At 41.9% G+C, this 19,475-nt stretch overlaps 1 protein-coding gene across 1 annotated transcript; it reads right to left on the reverse strand.

The window, feature by feature from the left end:
* Positions 1–9,529: 9,529 nt before the first annotated feature.
* Positions 9,530–17,772, reverse strand: LOC127300650 (uncharacterized). Its single transcript, XM_051330796.2, has 11 exons — positions 17,618–17,772; positions 17,363–17,536; positions 16,560–16,685; positions 14,959–15,098; positions 14,581–14,676; positions 14,315–14,443; positions 13,566–13,718; positions 12,996–13,097; positions 11,310–11,492; positions 11,148–11,227; positions 9,530–10,760 (listed from the first exon to the last, which is right to left on the reverse strand). Exons 1-11 carry the CDS (start codon positions 17,694–17,696, stop codon positions 10,715–10,717), a joined length of 1,308 nt encoding a protein of 435 aa, XP_051186756.1. The 5' UTR covers positions 17,697–17,772; the 3' UTR covers positions 9,530–10,714.
* Between the last annotated feature and the right edge of the window lie 1,703 nt (positions 17,773–19,475).

Consider the following 19,475-nt stretch of genomic DNA (forward strand, 5'->3'; position numbering starts at 1 on the left):
CTATAGATCCATTTACTTTCAAAAAGTATTCATCTATTATGGATTTCATGGCGTATGGCCATTTTAACGGAGTCAGGGCCCATCATAACTTCTTTGTTTGTAGTTGGTTTATCATTGTTCAAAATCAATCCTTTGTCCACAAATCATTTATTTGATCACAAAGTAAACCATACCTACAAGGTCCAATATGTACTTCGATCTCCATGGCTAAAACACTTTGTAGTCATGGGAGCCATGATCGTCGTGGCCACTTCCGAAACCAATTCCGATGCTGTGCTACTACGATCATTATGCTCGTGTTCATAAACCTTATCAAGTTCTATTGTCCTCCCACTCAAATACTTCGCTAGAAACAATTTCTTGGAAATAAGAAACATTGACAAACACTTTTGTCTTTGTCTACATAGTGGGAAGAATTCCCAATCAATTCTCTGGGATAACCAACAAAGACATTCATCCGATTTTGGTTGTAAACTTATTTACTTATGCTATGCATACCAAAATTTTAAGAAAAGACTATTAGGATTCATACCCATACCATAACTCGTATGGTGTCATTTCAACGGATCATGATGACGCTCTATTAAGTGTAAAAGCGGTAGTCACTAAAGCATAATCCAAAAAATATAATGGCATCAATATTTTATCTCATCATTGATCCAACAAGGTTTGGATACGTCTTTTGGATACTTCATCATCACTATGATACTCCAAGAAACGTGAGTTGTAGAACAACTTCATAACTCTCTTAGATGTTCGCTAAAACTCGTAATTCAAATATTTCCACCATGATCCAATCATAGATATTTGACTTTTCTATTACGATGATTTCTACTTCATGCTGAATTTATTTGAATCTATTCAAATGTTTCAAACTTCTTCCTTATCGAATATATCCACATATATATACTCAATTCATTGTTTGAAGTTTTCATGAAGTAGAAGAATCTCCCGCACACAACTATGCCTAGTGAATCACATACATCATCATGTATTTTTCACTAAGTTTGTTGCCCGTTCAACTCTTGGCCTATGAACGGTATTTTAATCATTCTCTTTAGAAAAGATTTGCAAGCGCCAAATGATTCAAAAATCAAATGACTCCAAAAAGCCATTTGCATGGAGTTCCTTCATGCGTTCCTTTCAAACATGACCTAAATGGCGGTTCCACAAATAAGTGGAATTCAAATCATTTGCCTTATGGCATTTTAGCGTCAGTGTTATGTATGTGTGTTTCACCATTAAGATTTATAATAACTTATCCATCGTACATGGAGTAATGTCATAATTTTAACAACTCATTGTTTTTAATTGACCAGAGCAAAATAACAATTTATTAAGCTCTTTATTATAAATTCTAAGGGCTAGATAGAATGCCAACGACGAACATAATAACACTTTATTTTTGTTTCTGACGTGCATTCCTATCATATTCCTTGTCAGTCACTTAGGCCATTGTATTCTTGTATTGCGTTGTTTTGTATGACACTTCATACCAACTAATATGGTACTAATACCCAAGAATTTCATTGTGTGACCTAACTAGGAATATAACCATAACATGTATATCATTTATATACACCTGAGCTAGACCTTCTAGTCTTTTCTTTTCTTTTTGCCAAAATATCTTTTGCAGTTTCTCTTTTAGCTTTCCTCATTATTCAGAAAAACATTTCAACATCAATAACTTCTAGGTTTGTTGGTCTAATACCAATAACCTTGAGGTTCTTATTTTGAAGTTGATCATCATATGACAAGTGTTCTAGATTCCACTATTAGTAACTTTATAATATGATGAACAATTTCACTCATAATTTTATCCATCAATTCATGACAACTTTCTGAGACCATGTCTGTACATGCTAGGCTCATAAAGTTTAACCCTAGTATTCGCATGTGCAAATCTGGCTTGCACCCGTTGTAAGCACACGTAGAATCTATAACACCCGATCATCACGTGATGCTTCGAAACGACGAGTCTTAGCAACGGTGCATACTAAGGATGATAACTTCATGGATATGCGAATATCATTAGTGCCCCAATAGTTGGAGGATTGTGACGTCTGGCGTCTTCAACCTTCATACATTCCCATAAAACTTATGAGTTTATGTAGTCTCACCAAATTATATTCTATCATCTTGCAATAAGGTCTTAGATATCACATATATCTCATACCTTGATTATTTCTGAAAACTAAATTTTCAGCTCCTTACTTTTCAAACAAATTTGAACTTCAAGTTTTACGGAGACAAGATAATTTTAGGTACTAATTGAAACCATAATTCTTTGAATCAACAATGTGAGGTTTACTAAAAGTTTGCAATAGGACTTAATTAATTCTTGATTCTTTAACAATACGGTACCAAACCGTAAAGTTTCTTGTCAGATTTTAACAGTATTTCTATCTCAATTACAAGACTAGCGCATAGTAGTAAACGGATGCCAATACTACAAAATTAATTCAAAATACTACTCAAACTATGTTTATGATAATTAGTTCATGTTTTAATCTAATTACTAATGAACTCCCACTTAATACAACATCCCTCATAGTTGTTAAGTGGTACACGATCCAAATTCACTACACCAAAAACCGATCATCACGTGAGATGATGTAGCTTCAATGGTGAACATCAACATGTTGATCATATCATCCATATGACTCGTGTTCAACCTTTCGGTTTCCGTTGTCCCGAGGCCATGTCTGTACATGCTAGGCTCGTCAAGCAAACCCAAGTATTCCGCGTGTGCAACATGGATTACACCCGTTGTATGTGAATCGTTGAATCTATCACATCCGATCATCACGAGATGCTTTGAAACGACGAACTGTTACAACGGTGCATACGAGGGGAGAACACTTTATTATCTTGATATTAATGTGAGGGATCATCTTATAATGCTACCGTCGCGTTCTAAGCAAAATAAGATGCATAAAAGGATTAACATCACATGCAGTTCATATGTGATATGATATGGCCCTTTTGTCTTTGCGCCTTCGATCTTCATCTCTAAAGCACGGACATGATCTCCATCATCAACGGGCATGATCTCCATCATCGTCGGCGTAGCGTCAAGGTTCATGGCGCCGGCTTCATGGTTGTTCACCTCATGTAGCAACTATTACAACTACTTTGAAATACTACTCAACATGAAAATTAAAGACAACCATAAGGCTCCTGCCGGTTGCCACAATACAATAATGATCATCTCATACATATTCATCATCACATTATGGCCATATCACATCACCAAACCCTGCAAAAACAAGTTAGACGTCTCTAATTTGGTTTGCATATTTTACGTGGTTTAGGGTTTTCGAGTAAGATCTAATCTACCTACGAACATGAACCACAACGGTGATACTAGTGTTGTCAATAGAAGAGTAAATTGAATCTTCACTATAGTAGGAGAGACAGACACCATAAAGCCTCTTATGCAATACAAGTTGCATGTCGAACGAGGAACAAGTCTCATGAACGCGGTCATGTAAAGTTAGTCCGAGCCGCTTCATCCCACTATGCCACAAAGATGCAAAGTACTCAAACTAAAGATAACAAGAGCATCAACGCCCACAAAACCATTGTGTTCTACTCGTGCAACCATCTATGCATAGACACGGCTCTGATACCACTGTAGGATAACGTTGCATAGAAAACAAAAAATTTCCTACCGCGAACACGCAATCCAAGCCAAGATGCAATCTAGAAGACGGTAGCAACGAGGGGGTATCGAGTCTCACCCTTGAAGAGATTCCAAAGCCTACAAGAGGAGGCTCTTGTTGCTGCGGTAGACGTTCACTTGCCGCTTGCAAAAGCGCGTAGAAGATCTTGATCACGATCGGTTCCGGCGCCACGAACGGGCAGCACCTCCGTACTCGGTCACACGTTCGGTTGTTGATGAAGACGACGTCCACCTCCCGTTCCAGCGGGCAGCGGAAGTAGTAGCTCCTCTTGAATCCGACAGCACGACGGCGTGGTGTCGGTGGCGGTGGAGAACTCCGGCGGAGCTTCGCTAAAGCTACACGGGAGATATGGAGGAGAGGGGGCGGCTAGGGTTTGGGAGGGGGTGGCCGGCCACTTCAAGGGGGGCGGCCAGCTTGTGGTCTTGGGTTGGCCGGCCCCCTCCCTTGGCCCCTCATTATATAGGTGGATCCCCAAGAGTTGGTCTCCAAGTCTTCGAATAAGACCCGAACCAAAAACCTTCCATATGGAGGGGAAACCTAGCCAAGCTAGGACTCCCACTAGAGGTGGGAGTTCCACCTCCCATATGAAGGGGTGGCCGGCCCCCTAAGGGGGAGTCCACTTGGGACTCCTCCCCCACTAGGGTTGGCCGGCCATGGAGGTGGAGTCCCATGTGGACTCCACCTTCCTTGGTGGTTTCTTCCGGACTTTTCTAGAACCTTCTAGAACCTTCCATAGAACCTTCCACGACATTTTAATTCACATAAAATGACATCCTATATGAATCTTATTCTCCGGACCATTCCGGAACTCCTCGTGATGTCCGGGATCTTATCCGGGACTCCGAACAAATATTCGAACTCCATTCCATATTCAAGTTCTACCATTTCAACATCCAACTTTAAGTGTGTCACCCTACGGTTCGTGAACTATGCGGACATGATTGAGTACTCACTCCGACCAATAACCAATAGCGGGATCTGGAGATCCATAATGGCTCCCACATATTCAACGATGACTTTTAGTGATCGAATGAACCATTCACATACAATACCAATTCCCTTTGTCACGCGATATTTTACTTGTCCGAGGTTTGATCTTCGGTATCACTCTATACCTTGTTCAACCTCGTCTCGTGACAAGTACTCTTTACTCGTACCGTGGTATGTGGTCTCTTATGAACTCATTCATATGCTTGCAAGACATTAGACGACATTCCACCGAGAGGGCCCAGAGTATATCTATCCGTCATCGGGATGGACAAATCCCACTGTTGATCCATATGCCTCAACTCATACTTTCCGGATACTTAATCCCACCTTTATAGCCACCCATTTACGCAGTGGTGTTTGGTGTAATCAAAGTACCTTTCCGGTATAAGTGATTTACATGATCTCATGGTCATAAGGACTAGGTAACTATGTATCGAAAGCTTATAGAAAATAACTTAATGACGAGATCTTATGCTACGCTTAATTGGGTGTGTCCATTACATCATTCATATAATGATATAACCTTGTTATTAATAACATCCAATGTTCATGATTATGAAACTAATCATTCATTAATCAACAAGCTAGTTTAAGAGGCATACTAGGGACTTCTTGTTGTCTACATATCACACATGTACTAATGTTTTGGTTAATACAATTATAGCATGATATATAAACATTTATCATAAACATAAAGATATAAATAATAACCATTTTATTATTGCCTCTAGGGCATATCTCCTTCAGTTCCCCCATGGACTACGGGTTCTAGCAGTAGCTAGTTGTTACTCTCTCTCTCCCATGTACTTCAATACAATGATCTCATGTGCTACCTTACATGATTGAGATTCATCTGATATAATCGGTGTTGCGTTTGTTGGGATCCGATGGATGATACATTATGATTAGTCTATCTATAAAGTTTGTGAAGTTATTGTTGCTGCAATCTTGTTATACTTAATGCTTGTCACTAGGGCCCGAGTGGCATGATCTTAGATTTAAGCTCTATACTTATTGCTTAGATTGTATCTACAAGTTGTATGCACATGTCTATGTCCGGAACCAAAGGCCCCAAAGTGACAGAAATTGGGACAACTGGAGGGGAAGGCGTAGGTATGAGGATCACATGTTTTCACCAAGTGTTAATGCTTTGCTCCGGTGCTCTATTAAAAGGAGTACCTTAATAGCCAGTAGATTCCCTTGAGGCCAGCCACCTGCCATTTGGTAGGACAAAAGATGTTATGCAACTTTCTCATTGCGAGCACGTATAACTATATATGGAAAACATGCCTACATGATTAATAATCTTGATGTTCTGTCTTAATGCTATTTCCATCCTATCAATTGCCCAACTGTAATTTGTTCACCCAACACTTATCACTTGTTATTGGAGAGTTACCAGTAGTGTAGATCGCTGGGAACCCCGGTCCATCTCTCATAATCATATACTCGTTCTATATGTCATTGGAAGTAGTATCAACTATTTTCTGGTGCCATCGCCTCTGTGTTATTGCTACTGCTGCTGTGTTACTGTTACTATTACTCTCATATTACTGTTGCCTTCACATCACCCCTGTTACTAGTGCTTTTGCAGGTGCAGCTGAATTGACAACTTAGTTGTTAAGGCTTATAAGTATTCTTTACCTCCCCTTGTGTCGAATCAATAAATTTGGGTTTTACTTCCCTCGAAGACTGTTGCGATCCCCTATACTTGTGGGTTATCAATGACATTTCCCCTTAAATTGACCATTGGTCTTTTGACCATTGTTTTTCCACTTTCCCTTGAATTTTCGGAAGTTCCTCTTACGGTTTCCGAATTTAGTAGTAAAATGAGAATTAGCATGTGCTTCAGGGATCGGCATGGCACCCGTTGGGTAAGCATTGTGATTTTTCATGAGAAGTTCATCATGCTTCTCGGCCTGAAGTAATGTGTATATAAGCTCAGAATATTTCGTGTATTTGTGTTGACGATACTGCTGTTGCAATATCCTCATCGAGGGATGGAAAGTGCATAAGGTCTTCTCTATTAAATCTTCATTTGAAACGTGCTTATTGCAAAATCTCAGTTTGGAGTTAACTTTATGCACGGCAGAATTATATGCCGCAACGGACTTAAAATCCTGAAACCTTATGAGAGACCATTCTCTCTCGGCTTCCGGCAACATAACTGCTCTCTGTTGGTCATATCTCTCCTTGAGGGAGTTCCATAAAGCTAGTGGATCCTCCTCCATCAAATATTCATTTTTTAAATCGGGATGGAGGTGGTGCCTTATGAAATGTAATGACGCATACTTTGCCATTTGAGGTATTTCTGGAGCATTTTCGGGGGGTGTGGTAATCACGGGATCAAGGCCACGACCATTTAAATTTATTTTCATATCCATGGCCCATGATAGATAGTTACTTCCATCAAGTTGTAGTTCTTGAAATTCTTTTGTACTGATGTCACCCATTTTTTCTACATGTTTGATCATGCATTTAATTAATTTTACTTGATAGTAAATTTATTTTGGTAAGCAACAAATTTGTTCTAAAGGAACAATTTGAACACGGATGAATTTAGAGCGCGGGATAAAATTGTTGTACCAAATAACATGTTATAATATGCTAGAGGCAAATATATTCATAACATGTCAGATTACAGATTCGTAACTTTTAATAGACATAAGGTCTAAAATACATGTATTTACATGACAATACATTGCTTGACTGAATAATAGACAAACTAATGATTCTAAACAGAAAGTTATAGAACATCTGATACTGCTACAGAGCTAGATATGCAGAATACTGGATTATAATTTCACGTAAATACAATTTTTTTTTCTGCCCAACACGTGGGGCATGGACTTGGATCAGCGTAAAAGACTGGGAGGAGCGACTTGGGGAATAGAAAATCTCGTCGTCCTCCTCACCTTATCCTCTCACGCACCAGCGCCCGTACAGCTTTCAGCGGCGGCTCGAGCCCTCCACTGAGGAGGAGATGGAGTGGTGGGCGGCCTCGTTGAGATAGAGCTCCGCCAAGCGGGTGGTGAGGCCGAGAGCCTCGGGCGACCAGGTCCCTCTGCGGATGCCGGCGGGGCGGGCCGCCATGGCCGACGCGAAGCGACGGAGCAGCACCCTGGCCTCCGGCGAGGGCGTGGGGAGGGCAAGGGACGGCGCCGGCGGCGCGTCCTCGTTCTCCTCCTCCGTTTCTTCTGCCGCTGGGAGGTCGAGGTCGGGGAGCGCCGGGGCGACATGAGCAGCGGCTGCGACGTCGTTCTCCTCCATATCCGGCAAGGGGTCATAGCCCGGCGGAGCGAAGTGCGCCGGGTCCTCGTCGGAGGGCGTTGGAGATGGGAGGCAGGGGCCGGACCCGTGGCGCTGGTAGTACAACAGTGGAGGCAACACCTCAAATTCCTCATCGCTGAAGTCGATCTCGGGGTCGTCGATGAGCCATCCGGCGCTCGGCCCGCCCAGCAGCCATTCCATGGGCGGGACTCCGAAGGCCGGTGGAGGGGGCAGCAGATCGTCGACATCGGCGGTGAAGTTGGAGGCAGAGGCCCCATCCTCATATTCGGCATCGACAACTTGTTCTGCAACAACTTCCGGCCCGGCGGCGATCTCCGGTGCCGCAACGGCGTCTGGGACTGCGGCGACAACCTCCGCCACGGCACCAACCTCTGGCGCGGCCGGAATCTCTTCCCGGGGCACAACTGCCCTGGTACTTGGTCCTGGTGCTCCAGCCTCCAGGGGAGTGGCGGCGCTGCACCCAACGGTTACCACGGGGGTGGTTCCGGTTGTGGTGGCGGCGGAAAAACACCACCATGGCCGTAGCGACGGCGAGGGGCCCCAAGCGATGCCCTGCGGTGGTGGAGGCCACCGTTCTTGTTATGGCGACGCTGAAGGCGACGGCCGAAGTTCCGGCCGAAATTCCGGCGATGTGCAGTGGTACGGCCGAATGTCCGGCGACGAAAATAGGAGCGGCGATGCTCCCTGGCAACAAATCGTGCAAAGGAAAAAAGCTAGTTCCGGCAGCGGCCGGAAAGCCATTCTTTTCTCACCTTTCTCTGTTCTTCTCCGTGGCCTACTCGCTTTTGGCAGAGCAAGTACTAATAACGTAGAGAGAAACCAGAGAGATTGAGTGAAATGGATGTCTTTATTGATAGAATCTGTTAGGTATTTACAGGGGCCCAACAGGTGCTTTAATTGTCAGTTACAACATTTGCGTCCCTTTGAAAGGATGGGACGACGGTTCCATATACACAGCGTTTGGACAACACTAAAGTTCTAACTGCTAGGTAGTTATCCTAATGGAAATCCTAACTGCCTAATTAGCTTAATTATGACGCTAATTTATTCCTAACAAAACCCATGACAGGCTACCAACACTGCTTTGGGTCACACTGGGTCAAAATGCAACAATGCTACACTTACGGGTTGTTTTTACGTGATCCTACTTACGGGCATACGTGGAGGAACGTGGGGGGGCTTCAGTTCCTAATCTCACGGGATGAAAAAGATCTGCTCCAACTGAATGATTCCACCTCATCCCGTAAAGAAATCCCGTAACCAAAACTGCGTAAGTCTAGCATTATTGGTCAAAATGCCTAGTCATTAGGTGAGAGCGATGAGGACTTTGCCACTACTCACTACTCATCACACTTCTAGTTGCACCATCTACGATCCACCTCCTTTGGCAACAAAAGGACTTCTTCGCGCTAACACCAATAACAGTTTCAGCATAAAGACTTCGTATTATTCGCCTCTGAATCGAAACTGATATGCAGGTGGAGCAGGCGTCCCATACCCCGCCGGCCTCTGAAGCTCTACGGTCCTAGTGGTTGCATTTGTTTCCGCCACCGGCATGTGAAGCTCTACGGTCTTAGTGGTTGCATTTCAAGATCTAGCCGATGCGTCATCCTCATGACCACGGGCGATCATCGCCGTCGATGAAGCCGGGTTACCTCCCCTATTCCTAATCTCCTATTGTCGCCATCAGAGATGCGCGCCACTCACCGCGCACGACATGAAATCCGAGAGCCCGTCACTTGTGCCAGTGAACTGGGTTTTGTTGCTCCCAAAGGCCAAACTGGCCACCACACTCGGATCCGGAGGGAGTTCGTGGACCAAATCGACAACATGTGGGACCTCAAGCTGGAATCCTAGTAAACCTGTCCGACCTCCAGCTCTAACTGGGTTCTTCCGTTGATTGTAATCTCTCTTGCAGCGACCGCGACAAAGGAGCCCCCGGCGAAGCGAGCCCAGGAAGGCTCCAGCTCCCCAGGCCCCATTCCAAAGAGAGTGCGCGAGGCAGACAAGGCCGAGGCCGCGCATATGCTACCAGCAACCCCGCGGGACGGCGGCCCTCTCAAGCGACATCGGCATGGCACAAGCAGAGTCCACCGGTGATTCCCGCAGGAGGGAAGCTTCCACATGACGCGCCAGCATAGCCCCCGAGCGCACAGCTGTTTTCGCTGGTGAGTCCACACCGTCCTTATCCGTGCCTCTCAGGCGTCTCTTCTGCTCGTTTTCTCCATGTAGTCTTCAGTTCTGCAGCTCGTACTATCACCTTCCCCGCGTCGCCCGCAACGGAGATGGTGACCTTGTCCTCCGCTTCCACGGACAACGACCCCAAGCAGCTGCCACTATCAGTTTGATTTGTATATCATCATCTACTCCCTGCATCTACACAAAGAGTCGCACAGTTCAAAAAAAAAAAAAAGAGTCGCAGATTTTTTTAGGCGAACCAGCAGATGATGGAGATGCGCAGGGATGGCGTTACACCGCCCAGACACAAGGCTTTGTTTTGCTCGTTATATAGCCGCAAAGGACCAGCGAGAAGGCGCCCCAAGTATTAAGATAATGCAGTTCACTGGACCATGGCATGTTCACACATGATGTGTGCCACTGAAGTCTACAAAAGGACAAGAGATTTGAGTTCTTGCTAGCAGTATTTAGACTAGATAATAAGACATCAACTGAACTATTCTCGTGCGAGCAACAAAACAGAGCCTCTACTTCTCCATTTATGGCTGCCAGAACAAGGGCTGCGTCAGTTACTTCTGAGAGCAACGAGCATTCTTCAAAGCCTCGCGGGCTTCCCTGCAACCAAAATATTTTGAACATATTAGCAGAAATTTGAGTACGATTCCTTGTCATGAAGATTGATCATAACATAGGCATGCACTAGGTGCCCTTTCCCTGAGAAAATTGCTCCAGTTGAACAAAGCAAAGATACTTCTACCTAAACGTACTCTAACCCTAAGACTATCCATGCATGTGATATTTGTCAGGACTCAGGACATGGAGAGTTGGAAACCATCTTCCATGTACAGTTTGTACACAATTTCCCATCAAGAGAAGAAAAATAATCACATGAACTCTAGAAGGATGTCAATAATATATACAAAATGATATATCCCTTTACTGAACATCTGAAGCAGAGGACTGCCTGAACCTTTTCACGCCATGCAAACATGGGCCACTTACCTTAAAGCATGCGCAATTTCATCACTTGTAGGATCAAGCTTCAAGCCATCAGCAAACGCGTCACATGCTTTCTTGTATTCCTGTGAGTAGGTACCAGCAGATGATCAGGTCTGTCATCACTTGATCAGGAGTGCATGGAAAAATTTACTGGTTTCGTTTTACCTTCAGTGACATAAAAGCTGCCCCTTGTCGATAGCAGGCTTTTGGCCAACGAGGTCGCGCCATTCTGCACCAAGTAGCATCTCTGAGAGCACCGACTATATTCTCTCCCGAGCGCAAACAGCAGAGACATCTATTTGCCAATAAGGTTGCATAATCATCTGGACTAGGATCAAATTCCATTGCCTACAGTACACCAATCACATGAAGCTTTTAGAACTACTTAAAACAAAGTACCAATCAGGATAACGCTCAGGCATGCTATGTTAATTGACATAGAGATTTTTGTACACATAAAACCAGCAAATGTTTTGGACAAGTTGATACATATCAAGATACAAACTTGTGTATAACAGCACTGTGTTCCTCGGCCCTCTGGACACAATATCCTAGACTAATATAAATCGAATCATGGTTTCAGAATAGGATTCCTGCAAACATTTGACAATGTTCACCTGAATTTTCAGCGCTCACATTTTAAATGGCACATTCTGCAGCTATTATAATCATCAAGATCATCTTTCATCCTAATCAGGGATTGCAAAAATAAATTTTTGGTAAAGATACCATACGCCACCCCTCAACCAACAAAAACAATATAAATTTTGAGCTGAACTAAAGGAATATAAAAGATCAGAACACTAAGCACAAACAATATTCTCACCAGTGCAGCAACTTTGTTTTCAAATCAGGAATATCACCATTTTTTATTGCTTTAATTGTTCAGTCTAGAAAGTTTTCATGAGATCAGTAACCAAGGATTATGAGTCGTTTGACTTATCACGACTAGTCTACCTATCGCTACCTGGCTGTCAGCAACAGGAAGAGACACAACTAGTTGAGATTGTCAATCGACAAGTCGACTAGTCGATGACTAATCGCGAATAGCCTACGTCCCTGAGTCGAGCGACAAGTTTTTCTGGGACAAAAAGGCCCAGCCCATGAACCCTACCCTCCAGAAACATATTGCGCGCTCCCACCCAGCCGCCTCTCCCTTGTCCGCCACCTCTCACCTCGCAGATGTGCTCCTTGCCTCCTCTCCCTGTTCTACTTTATGGCTGCTGCTGCCTTGCCTCCTCTCCCTGTTCTCCTTCATGGTTGCTGCTGCCATGCTGTGCATTAGGTCTTGAGATCCACTCCATACTTATTTTACTCCCTCCATCACATGAAAGTTGTTTTAGATTTGTCTAAATTTGGATGTATCTAGCCACTAAATAGTAGAATAGTATTAGTAGACTAGTTACTTAGTATTTTCTAGAAGTTATAGTTCAACTACATATCGACTTGTCTAGCACTACTCACGACTTGTCTGCTTAATTGGCCATAGAATTAGATATGTTTAAAAAATGATCCCAAAATATCTTTGCCAATATATTATATATATTATGAGAACATGGTGGTCAAAATATTAAAAAATCACCTATTTTTGAATGGAGGGGTATCAATCTATTTACTAGTTAGAATAGATGTCATCCAAGGGATGACCAAACATTTCTAACTTTTTTTGATATCTTTATATGAAATAATGGAAGTATCTAACACAACAAGTTTGACAAGAAATAGATACCATTATATGCAGCATGTCTACGATGTCAACAAAACTATAGTGGTGGCGCAGGTTAAATGTTTACAATTTTGAAAAACACCTCCCAGTCATTCAGGCAATAAAGATATGTCCTAGTGACTTACACAACTGTACAGCTGTCCAGCTATAAGGTATTCCTCTCTCTTAAAAGCCTCTGAGGCTTTCCGTCTCAGTTCTCTTATTTTCTTTACACACTTTCGTTTATCCTGATCACAAAAGAGTTAAGTTAAAACGAATATTTAGATATATCATGTAAGATATAGAATGTGCAAATGTGAAAGTTTCAGCTTGCATAGCCTAATTAACCGCATATGTATAAAATTAAAAAGATGTTTTATATTGATTATTGAACAGCTAGAGGGTGTATTGTAATACAAACTAATTTTTGGAAAAAACAAATACCACAGAAATTATCACAATAGCATCCAAGATAACTTGTTGAAACTAGCAGACTACTAGTTCAACACACGGTCATCCCAAAGACAAAATTTTGCTCGTTCAGAGATGGAATGAACGTAAAGTAAATATTTATTGCCATATTTTCTTGAAAATTAGAGTAAGTCAAAATAATTTCAAATCTGAGTTATAGGCAGAACTGCAGAAGAGCAGCACTACATAAGAATAATATAGAAGATAAATAACATATGGAATTGGGCATGGAAAAAAACACATACCTTCGGCTTCAAACCAAATGATTTCACATGAGAAATGATCCCATCAATACTCCATTCTGGCACCATTGAAATAGGAGAAGTTAAAGGGAATAACATTTCAACCATGTCTCTTCTGCCATTATACGCAGCATACTCAATTGGCGTTCTACCAAACTGCACGAGTAGCAGAAATGGTTAGCTTTACAAGTAAACATCCCCAATATAAATACAATTATAGTTGGATAGACTTTCATCATTAACAACAAGGAATCAAAGTCTAATGCTTCATTTGGCATTGCGGTGGATTGTCATAGTCTCAACCAAATAGCTAGATATAATGCACAGAGATTCACAAATGCAAGAACAAATGATGTAACCGTCTTGTTCGTCCTTCCTAACTGAATTTGTAAGACATAGGTTAGGTTAAATCCTGTAACTGTAATAAACCAAAGCTTCAACTAGTGTATTGCACAAACTTGTCAAAACAGAAAAGGACATGGAAGGGCCAAAGAAAATCTTTGCAAAAGTAAAATTTTGAGTTTTTTTTTATAAGGCCATGAAGTTGGAGATTTTTCACAATTCATAGTTTAGCAGATGAGATGACACATTCTGCAATTTACACTTAAGAGATTCAAATTTACGAGTAACAGTTCCCCTTACAAAAAAATCTGATGAGAAACAATATTTAACTAACTACCAAACACAGTGTATGCATGAAAAATAGGTCATGCCAAGCGACAACAGCAAAAGAGGACAATAATAAAACTCACTTCATCTGGAATGTTGGGGTTCGCACCAGCATCTAGTAAGCACTTCAAGAGAATAGGTAAGCTATGCTTTACTATAAATATCATGGTTGTTAAACCACAGGTGTCAACAAAATTGACATCAGCACCAGCCTGTGTAAATGGATAATTGTTTGACAATTCGAGTTAGTTTTTGGTATATCATCCTCAAAATACATACTCGCAAGGAAAATGAAGCTGCACGTCAATACTTCAATTGAGGAAGCTCCAAATGAAAAAAGAGTACTGACCTTAATCAGTAGCTTCATACATAGCAACGATTCAGAAGGCACGGGCTCATATATGACAAAATGCAATGGGGTAAAATCAAGGTTGACCTTGTTAGGCTGTGGAAAGTGGAACAGTCAATCTCTTGTACTTTTCACAAAAAAAGGAGCCAATAAAAAAAAAGTGGAACTGCAACAGGTACATAAAAGCAGCTCATAGTGTGTCCAATCTGAAGGAAACAGAAACAAATATGTCTACAGAAAATAAAACATGCATTTTCATACAATATAATTTGGTTTAGATGGAGCACAAGTATGACAGGCTAGAAGATTTTCAATGTGTTTCTAGTCCCAAACAAGATACTTATTCCTAAATGGCAATAATGAAACAGGTTGTCTTACATTGGCATGGTTCTCTAACAAAATCTTCATTGTGGCATATTGTTTCCGCATAGCAGCTACATGCAATGGCGTCCCTCGAGCAGAATCCAAATTCACATCGACTCCTCTTGAAAGCAGCAATTCTACAATATCACAATGTCCTGGAAAAGGAAGTTTCAGGAGGAGTACATGAGACAACAATATTTTCAAACATGTAGTTGCGGCAATACGTCTGCATTTAAAATGAACTCCAGACCAGGTTTCACTTTTGCCATCATGAACAGACCAGCAACCTTTGGTTGCCCCAGATCCTATCCAGGACTTAGTTTACGAAGTTGGTCGGATTGAGAAGAAATATTTTTTCATTAATATGCATCTAAACCTTGGCAGTAGCAAGATCCATCAATTTTGGGCGTATAAGATTAAAATCAACACCATCAATAACAAAAAAAAATGGATATCATTTTTCTCTAGATTCCAAACCTCCTTCCACCATCCAAATCATATATATGGGACCTTGTTTAATGGAAAGGAACATATGGAAGGGTATGCTCAAATGCAATCATTGGCAAATACAGCTGCCATGGTACTCAAATGTCACGATGCCAAAAGCAAAGGTTGTATGTAACCCTATGCAATGCGGGAGGCCACGATGGTGTGCTTCGTGCTTGCTACTACTTGGACTATGTCTTTTTTTAAAGGAGAAAAGCTAGCAACCAAATCTTAACAAACAATAAGCTAATCTTGTAAAAAGGAAACTAAAGGCTAAGTTGAACAGAACAATCAATTGAGAAATGGGACCGACATGGGATTTGGGATATATCGGTAGAGAAGCATCTGATCTGCTGCATTAATTATTCATCTTGGAAGAAAAAAATTTAACTTTTGATTTCTACACCTGCTGACCTTTGGTCCCATGTTAAACGCACTGTCTAGGATACTTGCTTCCAAATTTCCAAATTTAACATAGCCAGTTCAGAAGGTTAGAAAATTTCAATAACATATTGCAGGATGTGAAGAATCGCTTGCTATTTGGAGCTTTCCATTTAGAGGTTAGAATTAAATCCTGGAAAATAAGCATTGTGGTCTAACGATTTATACATTTTATTTAAGAATTAACTCCAAGCCCAGTAACAACCTTGTGTATAAAGAAAAAATTTTAAAAAAATGAATTTCCCGGTTTCATCTGGCTACCCGCCAACAAAGGCTGGTGTCTCAGCGTAATTGACAGCTGATTACCACTTAAGACTAGAACATTCATTTGTAATTTAACAAAAATAGTGCAAAAAGCAGCCAACCAACTCTAGACAGCTACCAAATCCTATCTATCTTGATATAGTGGTCACTTTGTGTGTAAGTTTGAGCTGTGCGATTGGGCCATAGTAGCCATGGCCACGGTTTGAGAGAGTGCTGAAGGAAAAGCAGCACAAAGTGAAGACATGAAATAAGAGAATGGCATCTGACGTATCCCTACCCAGTTCACTTTGCCCTTCTAGATCCACCACTGGTATTTCAGGGCCTGATGCTACTTATATCTAGCGATGTGGAGTCTAAAGTGACTTTATATGCACTCCAATATGTTACAAATGTATTGTTCCCAAAATATAGTTTATGAAAGAGACCTCCCCCTGCAGCACCATGGAGTGGTAACACTGATTTACCAACTAATGGATCAGCACCATGATCAAGAAGATATCTTGTAGCAGCAGCTTTTCCAGCAAAAGCAGAATAGCACAGTGGGGTGTCACCTGCAACAACAAAAGAAAAAACATCAGGAGCTCAATGAACTAACAGCAGTGTGGAATCCTCCCTTCAACAAGACAAACAAAAAACAAGACAGACAAAAGTACATTCATGGACATGACATCTGATCATTTACTGATAAGAGAACCAATCGTGGAAAAAGAACTCCCACTAATCCTAATGCAGTATCAAATTGACTTTACATATGACAGATGTTCGCGGAAAAGAAAAAAAGAACAAGGTACATTGCATATAAAAGTACTGACAGAAGAGAAGCCTAAGATACAACACAGATACATTTATTCGGTACTGCAACATGTCCCACGAAAATCGATAAAAATTATATGGCGCATGGATTTTATAAGCATGGTAGGATGCATATACTCCCTGCTATCCATATTACTTGTCGCTCATTCTTATGCATCTAGACACATTTTAGCGTGTCTGTTCATTCGTTTCAGTGACAAGTAATATGGGTCGGAGGGATTATTAAATTTTCTCAGCTCTAGTTACAATTTGATTAGAAATGCAAGCAGTATACGGCATCAATTTTGAAGCGTAAAAATACGAATTTCACATGCCAGTGAGTTGGAGACCTAACCCTAACTCCTGACTAAGTTGTAGCCAACATAGAAGAGTTAGAAACTGACGAGATGGAGAATCGACGCAAAGGGGAGCAAACCTGTGTTGTTGGGCTTGTTGATGTCGAGGCGGAGGTCCTCGACGAGGTACCTCAAGACATCCAGCCGCCCATGCGTAGCAGCAATCTGCAGAACGCTATCACCGTTCTCGTCTACCGCGGCCGCCAAAACGGCGGCCATGCCTAGGCACCCCGAGTCCAGGGACCGCGCCATCTCTTTGCGCACACCAAGTCAAGTTAAGTACGAACCACCACACTACCACCAAACCCTAAGTGTAAGAAGGAGATGTTGCTTACTTTTGAGGAGGCGGACGTTGCCCTCGCACGCGGCGCGGAAGAGCTCGTGCTCCCGCTGCTTCTTCCCCATTGCCTCCATGGCGATGGAGCAGGCAAGTCGCTCGAAAATGGAAATGCGAAGCGGCAGTCGACTGCGTGGTAGTACCTTCTAGCGTGTATACTTCTGGGGAAGAACGGAAGAAGAAGAGACGGACGGAGTGGAGTGGATTTTTGGGCCGGGCTCCTGTCAGGGTTAAGCAAGTGCTCAGCCCAAGTGCCGAATACGAGGAGTTGGATGTATTTGCTACGAGACAGCTTGTTTGGCAATTATCCCAACCAAACACGCTGGATTTTGTGAAGATCTTGGTAACTCGGTGGGTGATTTGGACAGTGAGACGAAAAGCAATCCACGAGGGAGAACACAAAAATATGTTATCAACCCACTGTTTTGACCGACGATTCTTGGATGAACTCTGGTTTATTCCTGAAGTGTACCAATCGCCACTGCAGCAGATCACCGTGCCTCTATTCCGAGATGGATCCCTCCTTTGGATGGAATAATCAAAGCCAATGTCGATGGGCTTTGTGTTGATGGACACGTCTAATGGATCAGTGGTTATGGTGCTAAGAAGTGGAGATGGGCATTATATGGGATCATCGGCAATGGTCTTCAAAGGTTTATCTTATTCGCCTACTCTAGAAGGTCTTGCTGTGTTCTTGGGAGGTTCTAGCCTTGTCAGCTGATCTTTCTCTCTTCAAAGAGTTCCTGTAGCTAGTGATTGCAAGCAGATGCTAATGGACATAGCCGAAGGTACTGGCTGTCAATTGACCATTGTGCAATTTGTAAATTTAGTGTAGTATAGTGGTAGATTTCCATTCCAAAATCATAAAGTGGTATGATTTGGTAAATTTGAGCGGCAATGTGATAGTTTTATGCTATTCACTCTTGGAGTTTGAGAAGAAATTATCTTTTGAAGGTACAAATTCAAATAACAAGGATCTCAATTTAGCTCGTTTTGCTTTATCTCTAGATGTGGGGCGCCACTTGTGGCTTCTTGAACCCCATAATAATGTGTCGATTCCTGTAACATTGAACGTTATTCAATAAAGCGTGCAAGTTATTCTCAAAAGAAAAGTGCAGAGGTTTTCTTTTCCTTTATTCTTTGACCTTGTTTACCCGGCCTCTTGGCAAGCGAGGATTTACCAGCTAAAATAAATCGAGCTAGGGGAAATTAATTCATTTTTTACCACACTATTTGATCTTGCTAACAGATCCATTTTTCTAATGATCAAATCAATTGCTGCAATTAGCCAGCTTGTTCCAACCTTCTACCTAAGAAAATAACCGTGTCACCACCATGCTGGGTATAGCTTACATGCACGCAGAAAACAGGATATTGTAGGTACTAAAAGAAGGGTTTGTCTATATCTTAGTCGACTACGCTTGAGAAAATTCCAAACCATAGCTTAAAGAAAAATGCCAACGAGTTGCATTTTATTTAACTATGGTTGCACTCTTTTTTGTGTGTGCATTTTTTAGCCGACTAAGACATAGCAAATTCATTAAATAAATCATTTTCTATTCCACCTAGGATAGTTTTTTTTTTTGAACTGGGTTGTATGTTGTTTTCATTTCTCCTCTGCCATACTGAGTTTGACAAGTGCACGTATGTAGTAAAATCATAGAAGGTCTCTACATGGAGACACTAGCTTTTCTCGAAATGGAAAGCATAGCTCTGGCCTCTGCATCAAAATGATGAACACAGTCGTCATTTATTACAAATGTTTATCATTCAGCATTGTTATCACCAGAATTTAACCGGATAAGAGGTGGGCCGTGATTGAGATGGGCTTGGAGAATATACACGGAAAATATACA

The sequence above is a fragment of the Lolium perenne genome, chromosome 5 (assembly GCF_019359855.2).
Source record: "Lolium perenne isolate Kyuss_39 chromosome 5, Kyuss_2.0, whole genome shotgun sequence".
In the NCBI taxonomy this organism is placed as follows: domain Eukaryota; kingdom Viridiplantae; phylum Streptophyta; class Magnoliopsida; order Poales; family Poaceae; genus Lolium; species Lolium perenne.